The sequence below is a fragment of the Lontra canadensis genome, unplaced genomic scaffold (assembly GCF_010015895.1).
Source record: "Lontra canadensis isolate GAN:19392208 unplaced genomic scaffold, GSC_riverotter_1.0 scaffold142, whole genome shotgun sequence".
NCBI lineage: Eukaryota > Metazoa > Chordata > Mammalia > Carnivora > Mustelidae > Lontra > Lontra canadensis.
Genome location: NW_022631136.1, coordinates 822,177 through 842,338, shown reverse-complemented (window position 1 = coordinate 842,338; position 20,162 = coordinate 822,177). Strand labels below are relative to the sequence as shown.

The window sequence follows — 20,162 nt, the reverse complement described above, 5'->3', positions numbered from 1 at the left end:
GGGGGGTTGGTTTTGTTTTTTTAGACTTCGGAATTTTGGGGGCACCTACCTGGTTCAGTTGATAGAGCATGCAACTCAATCTCAGGGTTGTGGGTTCAGGTCCCAGGCTGAGCATGGAGCCTAGGTTAACGAAAAAAAAAGTAAGGTACCTGACTGGTTCAGTCAGAGGAGTGTGTGATTCTTGATCTCCAGGTCATGAGTTTGAACCCTATGTTGGGTGTAGAGATTACTTAAATACATTGTTTTTTAAAAGATTTTAAGTAAGCTCAGTACTCCATATGAGGCTCAAATCTTAAACCCCAAGATAGAGTCACCTGCTTTACCAACTGAGCCAATTGCCCTGAGAATTCAGTGTTCCTTACTCATGATTCTTGAGAGGTAAAAAAAAAAAAAGAATACATGTGGCAGGCTTTTGTTCCCACACTATACTTGGTTTCCCTTTGCGGTTCCTTTCTTTACCTGCATAGAATAATTGTTCCTGACTGATAGGAAAACTGTTAGGACCAAGGATACTACTCCAGATTTTACCCCTTCCAAGTTTCCATTTTCATGGTGTATTTCTGCTGTTTCTGTATTATTCACTTTGCCTGCTCTCATTTCCTGTTCAAGGATTACTGTAGTTTATTAAGAATGTTTCAACTCTGCAATGAGCTGGGACATTTAATGAGCTCTAAGCAGCCAGATGTTTGTTGGAGTCTCTTCATTTATTCATTACATGGCAGTGGACTGCTTGCACCAAGCATTGTTGGACACTGAAATTTTAAAGGAAATAATTCTTCCTCAAGAAAGAAAAGACTAGGGAACTGGGGTGCCTGGCTGGCTCATCAATGGAGCATGCAACTCTTAATCTCAGGGTTGTGAGTTAAAGCCCCACATTGGGCATGGAGACTACTTTAAAAAAACAATAGGGAACAGTGGAAAGAAACATGACAACTAATGGTAGAACGATATTTGATTGGATCCTAGATGAAAACTATAAGGGACATGTGTACAGTTGAGGAAATTTTAATATGGACAATATGTTAAACGGTACTGTATCAGTGTTAAATTGAGTGTGTTTTAATTGTAGTGTGATTGATTATATAAGAGAAGGTCCTTGTTCTCAGGATAGGTGCTGAAGAGTTGAATGTATTACAAAACCATAGAATGAGAAAGCCAGTTGTGGCAAGAGTCAAAGCTTAGGGGCACCTGGGTGGCTCAGTGAGTTAAGCCTCTGCCTTGGGCTTGGGTCATGATCCCAGGGTCTTGGGAATGAGGCCCGCAACAGGCTCTCTGCTGGGCAGGGAGCCTGCTTCCTCCTCTCTCTGCGCCTCCCTCTGCCTACTTGTGATCTCTCTCTCTCTCTGTCAAATAAATAAAGTCTTTAAAAAAAAAAAAAAAAAGATGTCAAGGCTTACAGTCTTGTAGGAGTGACAACCATGGACAAAAATAGTTAGAATACATTGCATAAAGTGCCATGATAAAGATATTCTAAGATAAGGAGTGGAACAAAGGGTGACCACTTCTGGAAGCAGATATGGTCAAGGCCTCAAAAAAACATTTTTAGGGCCCACACTAGGCTCTGCTCAGCACAGAGTTGGCTTGAGTTATTTCTCCCCCTCCCTCTGCTCCTCCGCCCTATGCTTCCTTTCTCTGTCTCTAAAATAAATAAATCTTAAAAAAAAAATTAGGTTGAACCTTAATGAATAAGGAACAAAATGCACAAAAGTATGGTCTTAGGAAAGAACCTCTAGGAGCAAAGGGGGAGGGTGGGGAGATGCAGATAATTTTTTTTCTTCTCATTTCTTCCCTCCCTGCCTTCCTTCCCCTTTACCATACATAGCCACTGAATGTAGTATCTGTTCAATTTCTTCCTTTTGGGGCCTTATATAAAAGTAGTGAAAAACACTGGTGGAGGAAAAAAAAAATGTGTCTTTGGTCTTGGAAGTCTGACTTGGGTGTAAATGACACAGGTGGGTGGGTTGTGTTTATTTGGGAAGTAAAAAAGACAGACGCCATTGATTGTTTCCTCTGTCATGTTCAAGTGGCAGCCCTGAGTACACACAGTCTCTGCGCTCACAGCTATCGCTGGATCTTGGCTGAAGGGCTGGCTTTGGCAAACCTGCTTTAGATCCAGTTGCTTTGAATAAGGTCTTAAGAGCCTCATCTAGAGTAGGTAGTTCACTCACTGGGGAAAGGAACCAACTTGAATACAGACCCGAGAGTACTGTGCTCTCTGCAGAAGACTTTGAGAATAAAGGACAGCCCTCAAAAGTTATTAAACTGGACCCCAAGATACTGAATGGTGGCTCCACGCTCCCTAATCCTATTCCCGTGGGAGACTCGATTACAGCTATTCCCATCCTAGTTAAAAAACCAGTTTGCTCTGACTGCCCAGACTTCCCCACAGGCTGCATTCTTGCCCATGAGCTCATTGTTTTGGCTTCTCTGTCTGTATAAATCCACTGCCAGTGCCAGAGGTCTCAGCCAGGGCCCCCTAACTAGCTGGGGCTGCATTCCATTCAGAATTTCGCCACCCCCACTTGGTTTTCTTCCCGCCCTCCTGTGGTCACATGTGTGTGTTTATTCAAGTTAGCCTGGAACAAGGTGTGCTGGGAAAGCCAGCCAAGGAAGCAGACAAGGAAAAGAATGTTTAACTGTTGTGTTTCATCCTGGATTTGATGACTTTTCCACTTTATTTTGATTAAGAAACACCTCAGTTCTGTGCCCCTAAAAAAAAAAAAAAAAAAAAAAAAAAAAAAAGTTAGTTTCTTTGCTAGTAAGAGGAGCTGGTTTAAAAAATTTTGCTACCCAGTTCAGTCTCCCCTACTTGGCTGATCTGACTCTGGTGTTCAGAGTTCATGAGGAGGTAGGGGTTTTATCTGGGAAACCTTAGCTTCGTGTGCATTTTACTCCTGAATCTCTATGCGTCCCCATCCTCAGCTCCCACCTCCACTTCTGAGGTTGCCTGGAGCAATTCCTACCCCTCTCCTACCCTTGGTGGGAACAGTGGGGAGGAGGACAGCTGGGGTGCTGTAAAGAGCAGCTGTTAGGTTTCACTGCTTTGTTATTGACATTTCCTGAAAGGATAGCTTGTTTATTTCCTTAGACCCTGAAAGCCCAGATCTAAGGCAAGGTGCGCCCACCCAGGCTGAAGGGTTTTGGGAAGGGCAATTCTCTCTTGTGGTCAAGTTTTGAATTAATACTGTATGCTTATGGCAGAATAATCCTTTCTTCTAACCCTCTCTCTCTTCATTTCGAAAAACAAAACTGCAGACTGAGGTTGTGGGAGGTGACATGTCATTTCTCAGAAATCCCTCATCAGGCAAAGCAGAGAAACAGAAAGAGGGAAATAACTTTCGTGTCGAAATAAAATGTTTTGTGTGTGTGTGTGTGTTTTGAAATGAGGTGGCTTACTTTCAGCTTTAAGGAACAGCTCTGGAGGAGCTGGGTTATAATGGGGAGAAAGGTTTCTTGCCCTGGCTTCCCTGACCCCTTCCCCCTCTTTATAGAGTTTGGCAGTTGGGGTCAAGTCTGAAACAGAAAAGGTCTCTGTATCTTCCTTCCCCATGATGAGCCATGTAGGATGTATCAGTGCTACTGAATAAAAGAAAAACTCCAAATACAGAATAAGGATTTGGTAAGCAATCCCAGATATAGGTTATTTTATTTTATTAAAGATTTTATTTTTAAGTAATCTCTGTACCCAATGTAGGGCTCAAACGTATAACCCCAAGATCAGGAGTCACAGGCTCTACTGACTGAGCCAGCCAGGCACCCCAGACATAGGTTATTTTAAAAAGAAATGCAGCTGCATTCCTTTTAAGGACAGAACTTTGAGCGATAAAGTTTGTCTAAGGGAAAAAGCTGTGACTCTAGTAATACCCAAGTGTAGGTTTCATGACAGTGTACCTTAAACAAAGACCATGTATATGTAATTATTTCCTTGGGGCTAAAATGCTGAATACATTTGAAAGTATTTTTAATTCTCTGAAACTTTGGGTTGAAAAAGAAAATTTAGATAGGATTTTCCTAAAATTCTGGCAAGTCATGAAAGGCATTTGAAAACAACAAAAACACAGCCATCCAAGTTCTGGATCACTGCGGCCCAAATTACTGAATATTTTGATAAAGGGTGCCTTATGGGAGTGAAATTGAGTAATAGAACAAAGGAATTAGGTAGAATTTGAAGACTGAAAAGACTACCTTAGGTCTCAGGCATTTGTTTTCTCCCCTATAAACTGGATTTAACTGTCCTCCCTACTTTATTATTGTGATGATTTAAAGAGAATATATACAATTGCTTTACCCTAAAGCACTTATCCAAAACATAAGGAATTTTAGGAAATGTCCCTTAAGGGTTTATTCTATTGGCCATTTCCAAGTCACTGAAGAAGCCACTAGGAAGCAGCCATCAGTAGGTAGGACCTTGAAAGGGTTCTACAGCTATATTGTGAAGGCCAGAGGTGACACAAACAGGATTCTCCATGGCCAGGTGGAGCAGAAGTTCAGCCAGATGGAAAAAGTCCCAGGGGTCTGTAAACTACCCGCCTGCCAAATCTGCCCTAGTGTCTATGTGGCCAGCAAGCTAAGTGTGATTTTTGTATATGTTTCAGTGGTTGGGAAAATACTTTGTGACATGTTAACATGACATGAAATTAAAATTTCAGTGTCATAAATTTGATTTGAACACAGCCATGGCCTATTTGTTTACAGGTTGTCTCTGACTGCTTTTGTGCTACAAGAGCAGAGTCAACTGGTCACAACAGAGAGATAGTATGGCCTATTCTGTGGTCCTTCAGAGAAAAAGTTTGCTCACTCCTCTACCAGAGCCAAAAAGGAGTCACATTATGTGATGAAAGAGGCAGGTCAACCAGGAGTCAGTAGCAGGGTGGGGAGGGAGAGATAAAAAAAGGAGGGGTACTCTGGTTCCAAGGGCAGATCAGTTCTGTCCCTCTGGTCAGTGACAGGGCGTTCGGCACCATACCTTTTAGCCCACAGATCCCAGGGATACAGTCTGCTCCATTTTAGGAATAATCCTACCATCTTTCCTGGTTTTCATTTCCTCCTCAAAGTTCTATAGCGTTGTGTCTTTTTTTTTTTTTCCTCTTTAAAGTAAGCTCTACGCCAGGTGTGGGGCTCGAACCCACAACCCCAAACATGCACTGACTGAGCCAGCCAGGTGCCCCAGCTGTGTCTCAAAGAGATTCAGGCAAGGCACAGAAGAGTACAGCATTGCACATCTAACCCCAGCCAGGGATCTTCCTAAGTTGCGCCCATCCCGCCTCTAACTACTGGGGTTCTTCCCCAGGCCACTCCAACAGTTCTCTGTTGCTGCCTGAGAAAACCCCCTGGTTTGTCAGCTTCTTACTACACCTCCCCTTCCCCTGAGGCCTGCTTGCTTCGCTGGGATCTGACTGCCATGCCTCATGCGCACCTTGTTCTGGACTAGTGTTACACATTCATCCCTCAAATTCTCTTTACCTTCAAACCTCAGCCCCAGAACACCCTCTAGATTTTCCCCTGTCTCCCGGGTCAAGGGCCCAAAGTCAGATTCAGAACTTGTGCTGTCTAGTTTGAGGTTAACCCAAACTGTTTATTGCTCTTGACAGACTCCGACTTAGGTACTTTCCTGAGGTTTTCCACTTCCTGTGGAAGAAGCCCCTCCCCTGCCCCCACCCTTTAAAGCTAACACCTCTTCATCGCCTGCCTGTAACAAATAAGCCCCCTCTGCTCTAACTCGCCCACCCAGCTGCCTCCCAGCTCGAGAGATGGTGGATTTGAGGGGTGTTGGTAGGAGAGCATGGGAACCTGGGAACCCCTACCACATACACCCAAACTACAATCTCTGGTCTAGGCTGATTCTCCGTGGTTCAAGGAGAGGGGGCGGCTCCCTGACTCGGTTCACTCTAGTGCGGGAGCATGTTAAGTTAAAGTGAAGTGTCTAAAAAATAAGTAAAAATACGGCGCCTGAGTGGCTCAGTGGGTTAAAAGCCTCTGCCTTTGGCTCAGGTCATGATGCCAGGGTCCTGGGATCGAGCCCCACATCGGGCTCTCTGCTCAGCAGGAAGACTGCTTCTCTTCCTCTCTCTCTGCCTGCCTCTCTGCCTACTTGTGATCTCTGTCAAATAAATAAAATCTTAAAAAAAAAATAAGTAAAAATAAAATGAAGTCTCTATCTGTAAAACCAGGCAGAAGGGGAGAGTGAGAAATGAAAGAGGATCTGGTCAGAGAGAATCTGGAGGGGAGCTTCTCTTTGCCTGTTGTTCTCACTCTTATCCCTCCCTCTCTGTCCCACTGTGTAGACCCTCCATATTTCTGCTCTCTAGAGTCCTGACAGAGGGAGCCTCAAGGCTGGCCACACACGCCCTGGGGCAGCCCGTAGGCCCTGCGCTCTGCCGCACCCCTAGTTAGCAGGAAGGTTGAAGCTGGTTCAGTGAAGAGTGCTGGTCTCCACAGACCCAGCTGTGAGCACCTGCTTGCAGGGAGGCCCAGGGGGGTGGGCAAGTCTAGGAGATAAATTTAGTTTGAAGGCTGCTGCTTATCGGATGGGTAGTTACCCTGGGGAAGCTGGGAGGGGGGAGGGGAGAGGAATTCTGACGCAGCTGAACTGAGACCTCACAAGTTCACCCCCAAGTACACTGATACAGAACCACAATCCCCTTCCCCCAGCAAGCACTCAGAAATGACGCTGGCCAGTTTCTGCACGCTTGATCTCTCTCGTGCATACCAAGATTGTTCCTATAACCTCCCCACCCCCACCTCAATTCTTAGGGGTCCACTTCCTCTGAGTCCTTCCCTAAATTCCCCCCAGTATGCCAGACCTCAGGGCCACTCTACCACATCTCTCTGGCCTTGGCTCACAGCTTCCTCTCTCCCAAGTCCCTCTAGAGGGTTTCAGAGGTCAAAGGAGAGGTGTCTGGCCACACTACTCCCCTAGAAGGGACTAGGAAAAGGGGTTGCTCCGGGTCAGAGTCCCCTTCCTGAAAGCTTCCATCCACACTGACCCCATACTGACTTCAGGACCAGAGGAAAGAACCCTTAGGGGCTGCACTGAATCCTAGCTTTAAAGTGAGAGGGGAGGGGGCAACGCCCCAAACAAAAGCCCATATTCTGAGAAGTCAGAGGCTGGTGGCTCAGGGGCAGCCATAAAGAGCAAGGAGGTGCTGAAGCCGGGGGTGCCCTAAGAGGGGCTGCGGCTGCAATCCCCACCTGTGATTGGTTCTCAGACTCAGGCCAAACTCCAAACCCGCCCAGCAACAGCCCTAAGAGGCCCTAAGCGGGAGGGGAACTTCGGAGAAGTCAGCTGAGCTGGGGCCACCACCCATGCTGCAGCTTCCAGGAATCGCTGGGAGGGCCCCAGCTAGTCACTGCCACCCCCGCCCTCGGTCTTGGGACTCCGCCTTCTGCCCTCTGTATCTACTGGGCTGGAGCAGATCCCATTTCCCTGATCCCCCACATCTCTGATCCCCTTACAGGTTCACCCAGAGACAGAAGAATAGGTCTGATAGCTCCTCTTAAGGCAGAACAGAGACACCGAGACTGCGCTTGCCCTTTTCCTCACTCCTTCCCCCAGGGTGAGTCAGTTTCATTTTCCTCTCCCTCCACTCCCTTGGCCTCCTTCCTCACCCATTTTCCTCCCAAGATGTTGCCCAAAGTCTTCCTTCTCAGCCACTTCCAACACAGGAAAAGTCTAAGTCCCCAGGCAACAGCATGACCCCAGTCTGCTGCTAGAGTAGAAATCTTCTATCCTTGGGCAACTCTGGTATCCTTCACAGGGCCTTAGTGTGTTCAAGGAAATGGTTGTCACTGAGTTCAATTGTTTCCACAGGCTTTTATTAATGGCCTTACTTGGTCAGACTTGTAGAGATGCAGAGCTGGGGGAGAGATGCTTCCAATGGGGATGAATCTGATTCTGTTGCACTGCCCCCCTTCCTCTCCTAGACACAGGGACCCCCAGGAAATCCGGCTTCCAGAAGCAGAGACCTGGAACTCAGACCTCAGAATTGCAGAGGTCCGTACTGTGGAATAAGCTGCCCGCTCTCATACCACCTCTAGCAAGCTATTTACCTTGAGCGATGACAAGACCGCAGGAAGGGAGACTAGCATGATACATCTCTGAAGAATGTCTCTGGCAGGACATCCAGTACTGCCTTGGCTCCACCCTCGACCCCGCCCTAAGTCCCCTAGAGCCAGATCAGGCCAGGCTCCTCCTCCTCCGGTCCTTTCCGCGGAGGGAAGCAGGGAGGGGCAGAAGTCACTTCCTTTCCCCCACCCTAGCAAAAGCAATAAACCGAGAGCTTAATGCGGAAATGGGTGAGGGCAGAAAAAATGGGTGAAGCACGCAGGGAGGGCCAAAGAAAGAGAACAGGAGAAAAGACCCCTGCAAAGCCAACTGCTATTCAGCTCAGCCCCAGACTGAAAGCAGAGCTACTGGATTCGAAGAGACTTTACAGAAAGACTCAGTCTATGGAGAAACCCACCACAGGCCATGCAGTTTTTTCCTCAGCGCTGGAACCAAGCTCCCAACTCCATACCTAAAGTGGGAGAAGTGGCGACCTCTAGTGGTCGATGGCCAACCTGCAGGGCCTACGGTTGGCCAGGATCCTCCCCGGGGATTGGGGCTCACTTAACACCCTATCTGGGCCCAGACTCTCTCCGCCTGGGCTATAGGTACTATTCCCCCTTCCCACCACTCATTCTGACCTCACACTGCTTGTTTAGGGCCCAGGTGGATGGGTTCCCATTAGGACAATAAAGAGCCTGTTTCTCATTTGTCATAATCATCTTTAATAAAAAATAAATTAGTTCTGGGGGGGGGGACCATTTTCGGAGGTGGGGAGTGGGAGCAGGGGCTAGGGTGTCTTATTCTATTTTTTTCTTTTTTCCATCCTCTGCCCAGCTGGTCCCTGCTCTGGGGAGGTAGTCTCTCTTCCTGGGGTAAGGCAGGACTGGCAGTGGCTGACTCCCATCCCTAGCTGATTCTGAGAGGTAGGGATGGAGAGACTAAGTGTGGGGAGAAGGGATCAGATGGTAAATGGTGCTTTAGAAGAGGCGAGGCCTGAACATGAGAAATGAAGTTTAGGGCACAAAGTCGGGTTGATGGGGAGACCAGGTGCTAGGCAGTTTGGATTACTAAGGAGCTGCAAACTTGCTTTCCTCTCAGCCTAGAAAAGTCTCAGGGAAACAGGCATCGTCCACTCTCCACTCCTCTTCTGTCTGTTTCACTTCTTTTTTTGAAAAATAATATGTGTATGAGCACATCCATCCATGCAGGCCCCCAACACACATGTGGTGCATGTGTGCACATGGACCATCACATCACACACCACACATACACACACACACACACACAGCCACATATCTTGACAGTCGTCATTGCCACCTTCAACCACCCTAGGGGACATCCCTGATGAGACTAGGGCAGGCCGGAGAGCCAGAGAGTACAGAGTGGGCTGATGTGTGGGTGACTGATGGTGGCATGAGGAAACCATGAGGAGAGGGTCTCCTGTACCCATTTCAGGCAGGCTCTGGGGGAGAACGCTCCAGGACATGGGCACAAGAGCGGCAACAGGTGGCTGTGTAGTAGGGATAGACGCAGAGACGGGCCTGTACCACCAGGGGGCAATGTGGAGAGCTGTCCTTGCATTGATCATCTGGGGACAGAGGAGGCCAGTGGGCACATCACCCAGACCCTTCCCTCTGGAGGTGCAGTGCCCACTCCCACTGGTCCTCTCTCATCCCTCCCATACTTCAGTTAACTCCACTGTTTGGTGGATTTGGGGGGGAAGGGCTCTTTACCGGGGCGCTGGCTGCAGGGCTGGCTGTTACAGGGTCGTTTCCTGGAGGGCCGCAGGTGAGGAGGGCATCGGACGCTGAGGGTCTGGTTGGCAGTCAGACACTGGACCTCCCTCGTCTGAATACCCCCCTGGCAGGAGCGAGAGCACTGCGGACACCCGCTATCAAATCAGACCTTTGTTATGACCCAGGTTCCTCCTGACCCCCAGGCCACCTCCTTCTCTGAAAGTAGTGTGTGCATGTGGGGGATGGGGGTGAGGCCTCTCCTGGAACATTATGAAATCCCACATGGACGGGGTCCACCTGTCCTCCATGTCTACATGGAAATGGGACACTGATAAACCGACTGCAGCTGGCCTCGTCCTAGGACACAGTGGGGATGCCATGAGAGGAGCCTCCCCTTCCCTAGAAGTCCGCACTTAGGACAAGGGGGCCTGGCACTCACCGGACTCCAGGGCGTAGAAAACCATCGGTCCTGGCAGTCCTGCCCCTGACAGGGCTGCAGGGCAGGGGGCCTAGGCAGGTGGGAGCAGTTGCTGGGAGAAGTCACGTTGAACTCTGTACCCAGTTTGGATACACAGATGATGTCTCTACGCTGTGTGCCAGAGCCACATTCTGAGGAGCACTGATGTAGAGGAAGGGGAGGGTGTGCAAGAGGAAGGGAGAACAGGGGTGACTCCCGCCAGCCCACAGGGACTCCCACTGATGGACAGCCCTGTCCCAGGCTTTTCGCTCACCTCGGCCCAGGGCCCCGTGTACCAGCACCACGTCATCTCACAGGGTCCCAAGCTGCAGGCACGCATGTCCGGGGGACGGCTTCCTGGTGCACAGCTCTGCTCAGTGGTCCCAGCTCCTGCTTCCTCCTGGCCCGCCCCACGGGACTCCCCACTCCCAAGGCAGACCACAGATCGTCGTTGGATTCCTGTCCCACACTCCGCTGAGCACTATTGAGAAGGTGATCGATTTGGGGGGGAGGAGGAGGGGCTGCGGGTGATGCATCCTGGATCCCCAGAGTTAGGGAGGGCCCCAGCTACCAGCCAGCTAAGCGGAACCTGTCCTGGGGGCTGAGGACCCTAATGCGAGTTCTTCCTCACTCATATCGCAGTTCCCAGTACCAGTGGCATCTAGCCCATAATAGGGCTTGCTGAGTATATGCATACGGAAACGTGTGGGAAAGATCTTAGGTTAGGGGCACCAGGGACGCACGACTCGGACGAGGGGTGCAGGGCCCACCTTGGAGCTCCAGTCGCTGTGGAACCAGGCTGTGGTACAGGGCCCCATGTCACAGGCCTCTCTGCTGGGGGGCCGCGGGGGGCCCGACGCACACTCCCTCTCGCTCACTTCATCACCGTTGCTCCCCACACAGCGGACCTGCCGGCTCCTCTGGCCCCGCCCGCACCGCACTGAGCACTGAGGGGAGGAGAGCCTCTGAAAGATTCCCAGACTTCCCCACCCCCCTGACATCCCCGGCAACCCACCCCCCTCCCTGAGCCCCTAGCTTCGCGTCCTCTGAACCAGGACCTGCCTCTGACCCCTGACTGAGCAGTTCCATGGCTTTATGGGCTGGGGGCAGGCTGGTGGCTCTAGGCCCCCAACCCCTGTCCAGGGTCTTATTTGGGTTTATAGATGGGGGCTTCTCAAGAGGTCTTGTTAGTAAAAAAAAAAAAAAAAAAAAAAAGTCTCTCCTAATTAAAAAGGACTGGAGAGACCACTGTGCCTACCCACGGGTGCCTGTTCACCTAGGCTCCTTCCTCACCTAGCAGCCTCCCTGCCAGGTCCCACTCACCTGGCTCCAGGGGGAGCGAACCTCCCAGTGGCCACAGAGGCGCAGCTGACAGGGCTGGGTGGCATTGGGCCGAGGGAGGTGTCCACAGCGCTCGGGAGGCACCGAGGAGCCGCCGCCCCCGAACTCCTGGCGGCAGCGCAGCTGGCGGTGCTGGATGCCGGAGCCACAGGAGCGGCTGCAGGACGTCCACTCGCCCGCCTCCCAGCTGCGCGCGCACCGCAGACGCGGAAGAGGCAGAGAGAGAGCAGGGAAACAGAGATGGGTGCGGCTGCCACGAGTAGTGGGGAAGGGATGACGAACTTGGGCTGGGGGGACCCGCAGAGGGGAGGGGGAATCTTCATCACTTTGAGTCTGAGGTCCCTTGTGGGGCTCAGGCTGCCAGGGTTTTCTTCCTGTCTAGGGAATGTGAGCCTTTCTCTCTCTTTTTAAAAAGATTTTATTTATTTATTTGAGAGAAAAAGAGTGTGTGCGCATAAGGAGGGGAAGGGGCAGGCAGAGGCAGAGGGAGAAGCAGGTTCCCCGCTGAGCAGGGAGTCAGATGTGGGGCTCCATCCCAGGACCCTGAGATCATGATCTGAGCGGAAGGCAGACAGTCAACCGAGTGAGCCACCCAGGCATCCCAGGAATGTAAGCCTTTCTCATCAAACACTGTCATTGATCCCCTGAGCTAGGTGCAGAGCCCAGGGTGAGATCCTACGGCAGTGTGGATGTGTCTGCCTGGGACAGCTCTCGTGGTCCTAAGACCCTAGCCCTCCCTGTGGGCCATACTCACTATGGGGGGCATGGAGGACCATGGCAGGGCTCCAGGGGAGCTGGGGGCCTGGCGCCCATGGCACAGCTGTGTTCATCCAGCTCCTCCCCTGACTCACGAGAAACGCAGAGGAAGACGGGGCGCCAAACACCTGAAGGGGATGAAAGGGAAGCCACAGGAGGCAGGATGGCTCAGAGCTCAGTGGGGTCCCAGATGCTGGGATTTGACTTGTTACAGAGTCAAGGCATGGACCACAGTCCAGGGTGTGGGATCAGGAGTGCCAAGTCAGGGAGGTGAGCTAAGGGTGCCAGGAATACAGGCTGGTGCATGAAGTCTCACCTTTTCCGCAGGATGCTGAGCACTCCGAGTATCCCACTCGCTTCCAGTATCCAGCTGGAGACCCCAGGGGTGTCCTGGGATGGGGTGGAGCATGCATCTGGGGGATCCTCACCTGACGCTGGAGGGTGCCTGGGGTCCGGGCAAGGCGGGGCATCGAAGCGGGTGGGGGCTCCACCTTCAAAATCCCTGTGCAGGGACAGTTGAGTAGGCAAATCAAATACCCCCCACTGCCTTGAAGCTCCCCTGGCAGCCCCTCCCCACCTCCTAGGTCTGGGGAGCAGAGTCTCACCTGGTTGGAGTTGGGGGAAGTGGGGCTCTGGGGTGGTGCTCCCAAGGTGTGGAAGAACTGAAGAGATAATATACTGATAAAAAATGCCTGGGTTCTCCTCCTGAAAGATCACCTGGGGAGAGAGATAATGAATTGTCTGGGGGAGGAGGCTGGGGGGGCATACTGCTAGCCTTCTCCGCCATCTTGTGCCCCACAGCTTTGCCCCCAGAGGGAAAGGCCCCGCTCTCCAGCAGTCCATCTTCCCCAGGCCCCAAGCTCACATAGACATCCACAGGCTGGGTCGTGGGGCCTTTGGCTGACAGACTCTCCCCCTTGCCCTCCTCTCGGGAAGGCCGATTGTACAGGAAGACAGTTCCACTGGCTGTGTAGGACCCAGGGGGATCCACGGCCCAATTTCCATTGATGATGGACTGGCCCCCAGGGCCTCGAAGGGCTGAAGATTGGAGATCAGGGCACGGGGTCAGTCATAATGTCCTCCTCCTACACCCCACTTAGCCACACAGAGCCCGATACCCCGCACTCTCTCAGTTTCCTCCCACCTCCACAAGGGAAGGAGCCCCTGACTTCTTTCTGCTTGGCCCATTTCCTGTGCTCAATGGTGTTGTGGAGGGCTGAACCAAGAGACCAGGAGTGGAACAGGGAACCAAGACTCAGAGAATCTGGAGAGCTCACCGAGATAGTTGGAGCTGGGCCGGAGCTGGGCAATCTGGAGCTGCGTGGCTCCGACAGGAATTGACAGGATCTTCTGATAGCCCAGAGGGCCCCCCCGGTCTGTGAGGTTCCCTGAGACGAGGTGGCAGGTGGAATCATCCCCTCCACAGACCCCACAGCCATCTGGACGCCTGCCAGAGCCGAGGATCCCATCACAGCCGGGGCTCTGGGGGAGAGTGAGGCAGGGGCTACCTGAACCGCACCCTGCCTGGTCCTCTCAGGACCCTCCAGCTCACCCTGCATCTGGATCTTTACACTGTGAGGGAGAAGGTGTTCCTGTGCCAGCCCATCATCCCCAGCCAGCTTCAGGGAAGCGTGCACGCGCCTGAGGGGTTCCTTCCTGCAATTCACTTCTGGCTCTGCTCTCACCTCCAGCTTGGTAGGTGAGAACTTTCCTTTTTGCAATGTCAGCCTGGGGTTTTGTTTCTGTGATGATGACTGAGGAGACTGTGCACATGCCCACGTGTGTGCACGTGTGTGTGCATGCATACACACACACACTCCATCCTCTCTCACCAGACAGCGTCCCGCCACGCAGATATCTAGCGCTCCAGGCTGACACAGGGTCCCATCCTGGACCTTTTCCGTGTGACGGACATAGAAACGGAAGCCACGGGGACGGCAGTTCAGTTCACAGCGTTGGGAGCCCTGAACTAAGAAACAGGGTGGGAGAGTGGTTAGCTGGGGTCCCGGCTGGGAGGCTGACAAAGGTCCCATCTTGGCTATTGGACATCCTGAGCTCGCCTACGTTGCCATGGATGGAGGGAAAAAAACAATTCTGTATTCTGAAGGGTTGCTTTGAGGGTCATACAAAAACTGAGTCAGGTCAGTTGAGGTCACTGAGATCAGCAAAGGGGTTGTGAGCTATGAGAGAGAACAGATACCTGAAACCTATGATTACGTGAGCTCATGAAGGGGTTTCTTGGCATTGGGTTGACACAGGCCGAAAATTAAGCAGACAGTAACTTGGGAGCAAGTGGTCTAGCATTAGCTAGGGCCCACGGTACACCCCCACTCTGATGTCATCACCGGACAGGATCTCTCTGACCATGCCCTCCTCCTGTCAGGTCCACCTCCTGGGATGGACTTCTTCCCAGAGGAAGGCAGCCAAAGGGCACTTCTGTATACTCCCTCTCCCAGCCTGATCCCTCTGCAGGGTTATCCCTCACCATATGACAGCTGGGCCCTGTCAGAAACCCACTCCCCTTTCCTGGCCTGTGCTGTCTCTTCACCCCAACCCTGAGAAATAAGAAAGAAAATATTACACAGAGGAGAAATGCAAGGGCCTACAGAAGAGAAATAGAGGGGCTGGTGTCTCCCTCTCCCCATCATCCCCCAGTCTGAAGCCAGCTCATCTTCCCGGGGTGGGGGGTGGGGGGGGCTGGAAACCTCACCTTCGGTAAAGGGCTCCCACTGGTAGAGCTGGCCCATGAACTCCTGGGAGTCAAAGGCTGCACACTGCAGGGCCCGGGGGTCTGGCTGCTCAGGGGGGCAGGGCTGAGGTGGGGGGATACAGAGGAGTCAAAGCTGGGGAGGAAAATGGGGGTATGGGTCAGGGCTGGATTTGGGGGTGTGGGGGGGAGGTCAGGTCTGTGGAAGAGCTCCAAGGCCCCTACCCTGAGGAGGTCAGATGCCAAGGCCCTTCACCCTCAGGTCCAGATCTGACAAGCTGAGGACCCAGACTTAGGGCCAGGGAAGCAGAAGTGCAAGTCTGGAGAGGGGATGGTCCAAGGAAGAACTCACCGCTTGGCTGCAGGCTCTCAGCTGCTCACTCTCCCCAGAACACCTTGGCACAGGGCTATTGGGAGCAAAGAGGCTCCAAAGCGAACCGGAATGGGGGCCATCATTCAGCAGAGGCAACCAGCCATCTGGATAGTGGGGGGCAGGCTCCATGAGGGACCCATGGAGATTCCCCCCAGGTTTCCAGTGCTCCTGGCTCTGGTGGCCTCTGCCCAGAGGGACAGAGAGGAAAGGATTAGGGTATCTCTCAGCCACCTGGAGACTGGCCGAACCCTGAGAATCTGGCATTCTTGGCTGAGGGGACACATGGAAGGAGTTACTTTCTCCTGGGTAGGGGATGGACGAGGCAGGCTCTGTGCCAGAGGCCTGGACTCTGGGGTGGGGCTGCGTGGGGACAGGCCTGGTTCTAGAGGGCACTTCTGTCTGATTAGTTTCAGGGCTTGGGAGTTCTGCTGGGGGATGTGGGGGGCGGGCAGAAAGTTCTGTAGGAGGGAGCTGAGTTTGAGCTGTGTGGTTTGTGGAGAATGGTTCTGTTCTTGGAGTCAGGGATGGAAGATCTGAGGTCTGGGAGCTCTCAGCTCTGGGCAGTCTCCTGGGGTGCCTGCGATTACGATGCAGTGGCAAAGCAAAGGGCACTCTCCCGTAACCGAACATTCCTGGCTTGATGGGGTCTCGAACCCGGGACCTGAGAATGTGTAGCAGACATGGGGTCGGAGTTCTGGCCGACTCCAGCCCTGCCTCCCCAGCCTACATCCTAGCACCCAAGATAAGCCTCCCTAAGCCATGCATCCTTTGCTCCCTTTCCTTCATTCGATGAGCCCCGCCCCTCAAACAAGGCCCCGCCCTCCCTTGAAGCCCCACCCTCACAGAAGGCTCCGCCCCCCACCCTCGAAGCCCCACCCCTCACCTCCGAGCTCCTGTTATCTCCCGGGTTTCTGCTCTCCCTAGTTGGGAAGCAGGACCTCGACGTGGGCCACCTCTTCCCCGAGGCTGTGGCCTGTACAGGGGGAGGGTTTCTCGGGAAGTCTGAGGTCTGGGGCTCTGACCCCGGGGGAGCAGGGCTTCTGGATGTCTTGGGGGCCGGGGTGGGAAGGGCAGGCCCTGGTGGAGTTGAGCTGTAGGGAGCTGACATGTCCGGCTCCTGCGCTGCACCCCAACTCCACAGGGCTGGGAGCAAGAGGCCCACTGCTCCCAAGGACCCCAGACACCCTCAGGGCCCTGACCCTCCTCTGGGGGTGTCTGAAGAGAGTGTCCAGACAACACCTATGTGGACAAAAAGGTCAGACAAAATTAGAAGGATTTTCGAGGGAACTGTACAGGGTATCTAGTCCGGGACCCGAGGATGGGGGCAGTTGTTACTGGTCCAAGGTCACAGTCAATAGCAGAGGTGAGACTTGATATTGTTTGGCAAGGAGTTAGTGGGGTCGGGGAGAAGGCAAATGTGAAAGGCGCCATGTTTTATCAGAAGCTGCAGAAAACGGGACGCCCGGCCTGAAGAAGTGGGGTGGGTGCTAGGGAGGATGACAGGATCACAACCTCTGGTCCCTGGCGCACCTCCTGATCCAGGCCGAGCTCAGGGAGGGACAGAAGCAGCATCAGACACAATTGAGGCCTGCAAACCAGCCAGAGAAGGTGTTATGACGCCCCCTCCCCCTCAGCAGGCTCCCCACATCCTAATGCCAGCTTCTCAGAAAGCAGATGCTTCTTATCACTTGCCCCCCCCCCCAAGCCCAGTAATGGCCTTTCCCTCACTTGCAGGGACAGAGCCACCTCTCTGCCGGCAGCCTCACACTTACCTGCCCGCCCACTTCTCCATCGCTCCTCCCTCGATGCCCTGAGCCTAGGAGAGGAGACCGGAAGTAAACACACTACTTAGGCATCTGGGTATGGAGGGGGCGCGCTCTGTGGGGACAGAAGCCTGGTGGTTACCTCTCCAAGCTCCAGAAAGCCAGGGGTTGGCAGGGATGGCTCCTCAGAAGGACATCTCCGAGTGAGGATGGAGGGGTGGAGGAAGACTGGCCCACCCCTTTATGACCCTAAGGGTGACAGCGGGAAGGAATGCTGCCCTTTCCTGTCGCCAAGGCTAGAGGGTGGGGGTCTGACTTCAGCCTCCCAACTGTAGCACAGTTCCCTCCCTTCAGCCTGCAGGAACTTCTTAGCTCCTCCCTCCTCTCAACTAGTGATTGTTTACCGGCCAGAGGAGGCCACACATGCGCACGTGTCTTCCTTAAGATGACTTTTTGTCTTGTTTGCCTCCTGCCCTTCCAGAGGTCCTGGACAGTTGAGGGAGGCATGGGTGAAGACTGCAGATACCCACTCTAAGCAGCTAAGAAGTCCCTTAAGGTTTCCTGTTCTTACTTGCCTCCCAGCCTTTTCTTCTGTTTTATTTTAACTAGGCTCCCTCTGGAACTCCGTGGCACATCTCTGCAGGCCTCAAACACTTTCTAGCCAAGAGATAAACTAAATGGGCTGATGCTTTAATCTCTTAGAGAACCAGGTGATTTTCCCATTTTATTTAACCTCCCTCTAGGGACCAGCGTCCCTCAGCACTGGTTCAGTGAGGGCTTATTTCAGGCCCGGTGATGATGGGCTGGGGGAACCTGGGAAGGAGAGATGCAGCCCTTGCTCCCCAGTCATAGTCCTATCATCCTGAGGAGCCAGGAAGTCCATCCTGAAGTCTAGCTTTCATCATCAGGGAAGTGGAGCTTGGAGCCCTAGCCTGGTCTCAAAGCCACAGCTTCCCCAGTCCTCTCCAGCTCCTTGCTGCTCAGGAGGAGCCCTTCCCACCCCCACTCCTCAACCCGCTCTTAGTTCTGCTTTCCAGGAAAAAAAAAAAAAAAAAAAATGTTTCTGTTGGATCTGAAAGGCACCCGGGAGAGGAATCCAAGGAGCTAATGCCGAGGTGGGCCAGCTTAGGGGCAGGAAAATGACAGAGGGAAGGGCAGGAATGTACTTGGGGGTAGCAATACTCTCAGTCCCACTCCCCTCCCTGAGACCCCAAGACCTGGAAGTTTGAGGGGGGTTTTGCAGAGGCTGAGCCTGAATGCCCAGGGTCACCTCAGCTGTTTTGGGTTGGGAAGGGGTTGCTGATGGCTGCTCCTTCCCCTGGCTGGGCTAGCCACTGAGGTCAGCAACTCCACCCTGATGGGGGCGTAGGGGCTCCAGAGAAGGGCCAACGGTCCACCCAAGCCTTCAGCTCTCTCCCTGGCCCTGTTGCTTGAGGTCAAAGAGGAGAGATGGGGCTGATGGTCACTGTCTGCCCCTTGTCTACTGCTGCGTACCCTCTCCACTCTCTCTCAGGCTCTGCTTCTCTCTGCCTCCCTCAGCAACCCCCCCATCTCTATCTTGCTGTCTCTCTCTCTACGGGTCTACCCAGTACACATAATCCTGTCCTGAGCTGGGTTTGGCTTTGGCAGTTCCCTGGAGAAGTGAGGGGTGGGGGGTGGGGGTGACGTGAACTCCTGGAGCCCTGGCCAGGCCTGGCTCCCTCTCTGGAAAAGTCCTACCCCACCCCCTGCACAGCTGGGCAGGGGACCGACACCCCCTCCACTGCAGAAACAGACACACATTTGTGCTCCTCACCCCTTTTTATGTTCCTCATCTGATGTGTCTCACTGCCCAGGGTGAGGAAAGGAGAGGTCAAAAGTGGTCATCCCCCTGGCAGGCTCGTCTGGACAAACCTGGGCCCCTCCTGGCCACACCTCCACACCAGCCAGTGAGGATCAAGGAGGACAGACCTGGGCAGGGCTAACCCCTTCAACCCCAGAGGGACCCACTTCTGGAAAATGGGCTGCTGCTGCAGGGGAGAGGGTGGGACAGCGAGTTTCAGGGCTGGCTGGAGAGTCCCTGCCCTGGGTCAGAACTCCTTGGTCCTCACTGTGCCCTCCATTCATGGGTCTTGGAGGACGATCCAAACAGGTGTCCTTCCTTTCCAGTCATCAGGCTCTGCCAAATCAAGGGCACCCCTGCGCAACCCTCCCAGCGTCCTTGACCCCAGTTCCTGGATTTACGGGGATGACAGGGGCACACATCCTCGAAGGAGGCGCCGGCGCGTGCGGGGAGGTCCTGGGTATGTTTTCCAACTTTACTCCGTGACTTAGTAGGAATTTTGGCTGATTCTCCGCCCGGGTGATGGGGCCAGAGTTCCACAGGATCCGAACCCCCCTCCCCAGGAATTCGACCCCAGGAACTGGAAGATCTTCCGAGGCTACAGAGCTGGGGCCGGGGTCGCGGCTGGGGCACGACCGCGGGACGCGGGACGCGGGACGCGGGACGCGGGACGCGGGGAGCTGGGGCTGCGCGGGCGCGCGCGGCGGGGCCTCTAACGGGACCCGGGAGAGAGGGCGGCCGGGGCCGGGGGTCCCGGCGGGGTCTGTACCTGCTCTGCGCGGGCCCCGGTGGCCCGTTAACCCTTCTGTGCCCGGGCGCTCCCTGGAGGCAGCCTGGCTCCGCGGCGGCCACTCCGGCCCCTGAGCGGGGCTCGGGACACTGCCTCCTCTGGCCGCGGCTCCGCCCCCGCGCCCGCCCCCGCCCGCCAGCGCCCCGCCCGCCACGCGCCCAGCCCGCGCCCCTCGGCGGCCCCCCACCCCCTGCTCGTCTGGGCCACCCACCCCAGGGCTGAGAGCCTCGACCACCGAGTGCCCGGCGCCGGACCACGGCTCGGGCGGAGCCGCGGCGGTTCCTACCCACTGCTGAGGCAGCCGTCGCTGGGCCCGTGCGCTGGACCGGGCCGGGGCTCTGGACTCCGGGACCCCGGCTTCCCAAGCGGG

General features: G+C 53.9%; 1 protein-coding gene, 1 long non-coding RNA gene and 1 pseudogene across 8 annotated transcripts; 1 reads left to right on the top strand and 2 right to left on the bottom strand.

Moving 5' to 3' along the window:
• The first annotated feature begins 7,119 nt into the window (after positions 1-7,119).
• Positions 7,120-8,752, top strand: LOC116858742. Its single transcript, XR_004381010.1, has 2 exons — positions 7,120-7,556; positions 7,924-8,752. It is a non-coding gene; the product is annotated as an uncharacterized LOC116858742 (long non-coding RNA).
• Positions 8,753-8,860: 108 nt separating this feature from the next.
• Positions 8,861-19,888, bottom strand: ADAMTSL4 (ADAMTS like 4). 7 transcript variants are annotated; one of them, XM_032843611.1, is made up of 18 exons: positions 17,323-17,455; positions 17,190-17,233; positions 16,930-17,005; positions 16,301-16,656; positions 15,397-16,078; positions 15,048-15,150; positions 14,170-14,306; positions 13,615-13,819; positions 13,203-13,375; positions 12,943-13,054; positions 12,654-12,839; positions 12,336-12,465; positions 11,564-11,768; positions 11,011-11,187; positions 10,515-10,721; positions 10,223-10,402; positions 9,781-9,925; positions 8,861-9,209 (listed from the first exon to the last, which is right to left on the bottom strand). In XM_032843611.1, exons 2-18 carry the CDS (start codon positions 17,207-17,209, stop codon positions 9,142-9,144), a joined length of 3,162 nt encoding a protein of 1,053 aa, XP_032699502.1. In that variant the 5' UTR covers positions 17,210-17,233; positions 17,323-17,455; the 3' UTR covers positions 8,861-9,141. The 7 variants fall into 7 exon arrangements, with proteins under 7 accessions (XP_032699502.1, XP_032699504.1, XP_032699500.1 ...); XM_032843613.1 differs by having other exon boundaries at positions 9,121-9,209; positions 9,781-9,938; positions 17,323-17,457; XM_032843609.1 differs by lacking the exons at positions 8,861-9,209; positions 17,323-17,455 and adding exons at positions 9,308-9,635; positions 19,772-19,888.
• On the bottom strand, positions 17,736-19,636 carry LOC116858737 (annotated as a pseudogene).
• Positions 19,889-20,162: the final 274 nt, after the last annotated feature.

Coding starts and splice junctions, on each gene's coding strand:
- ADAMTSL4 (XM_032843609.1), bottom strand. CDS start 17,209: ATGGAGAAGTGGGCGGGCAG. Junction 12,466..12,653: donor CTCAGCATCCTGCGGAAAAG/GTGAGACTTCAT, acceptor CATCCCCTTCAG/GTGTTTGGCGCCCCGTCTTC. Junction 9,926..10,222: donor TTTCTACGCCCTGGAGTCCG/GTGAGTGCCAGG, acceptor GGGTGTCCGCAG/TGCTCTCGCTCCTGCCAGGG.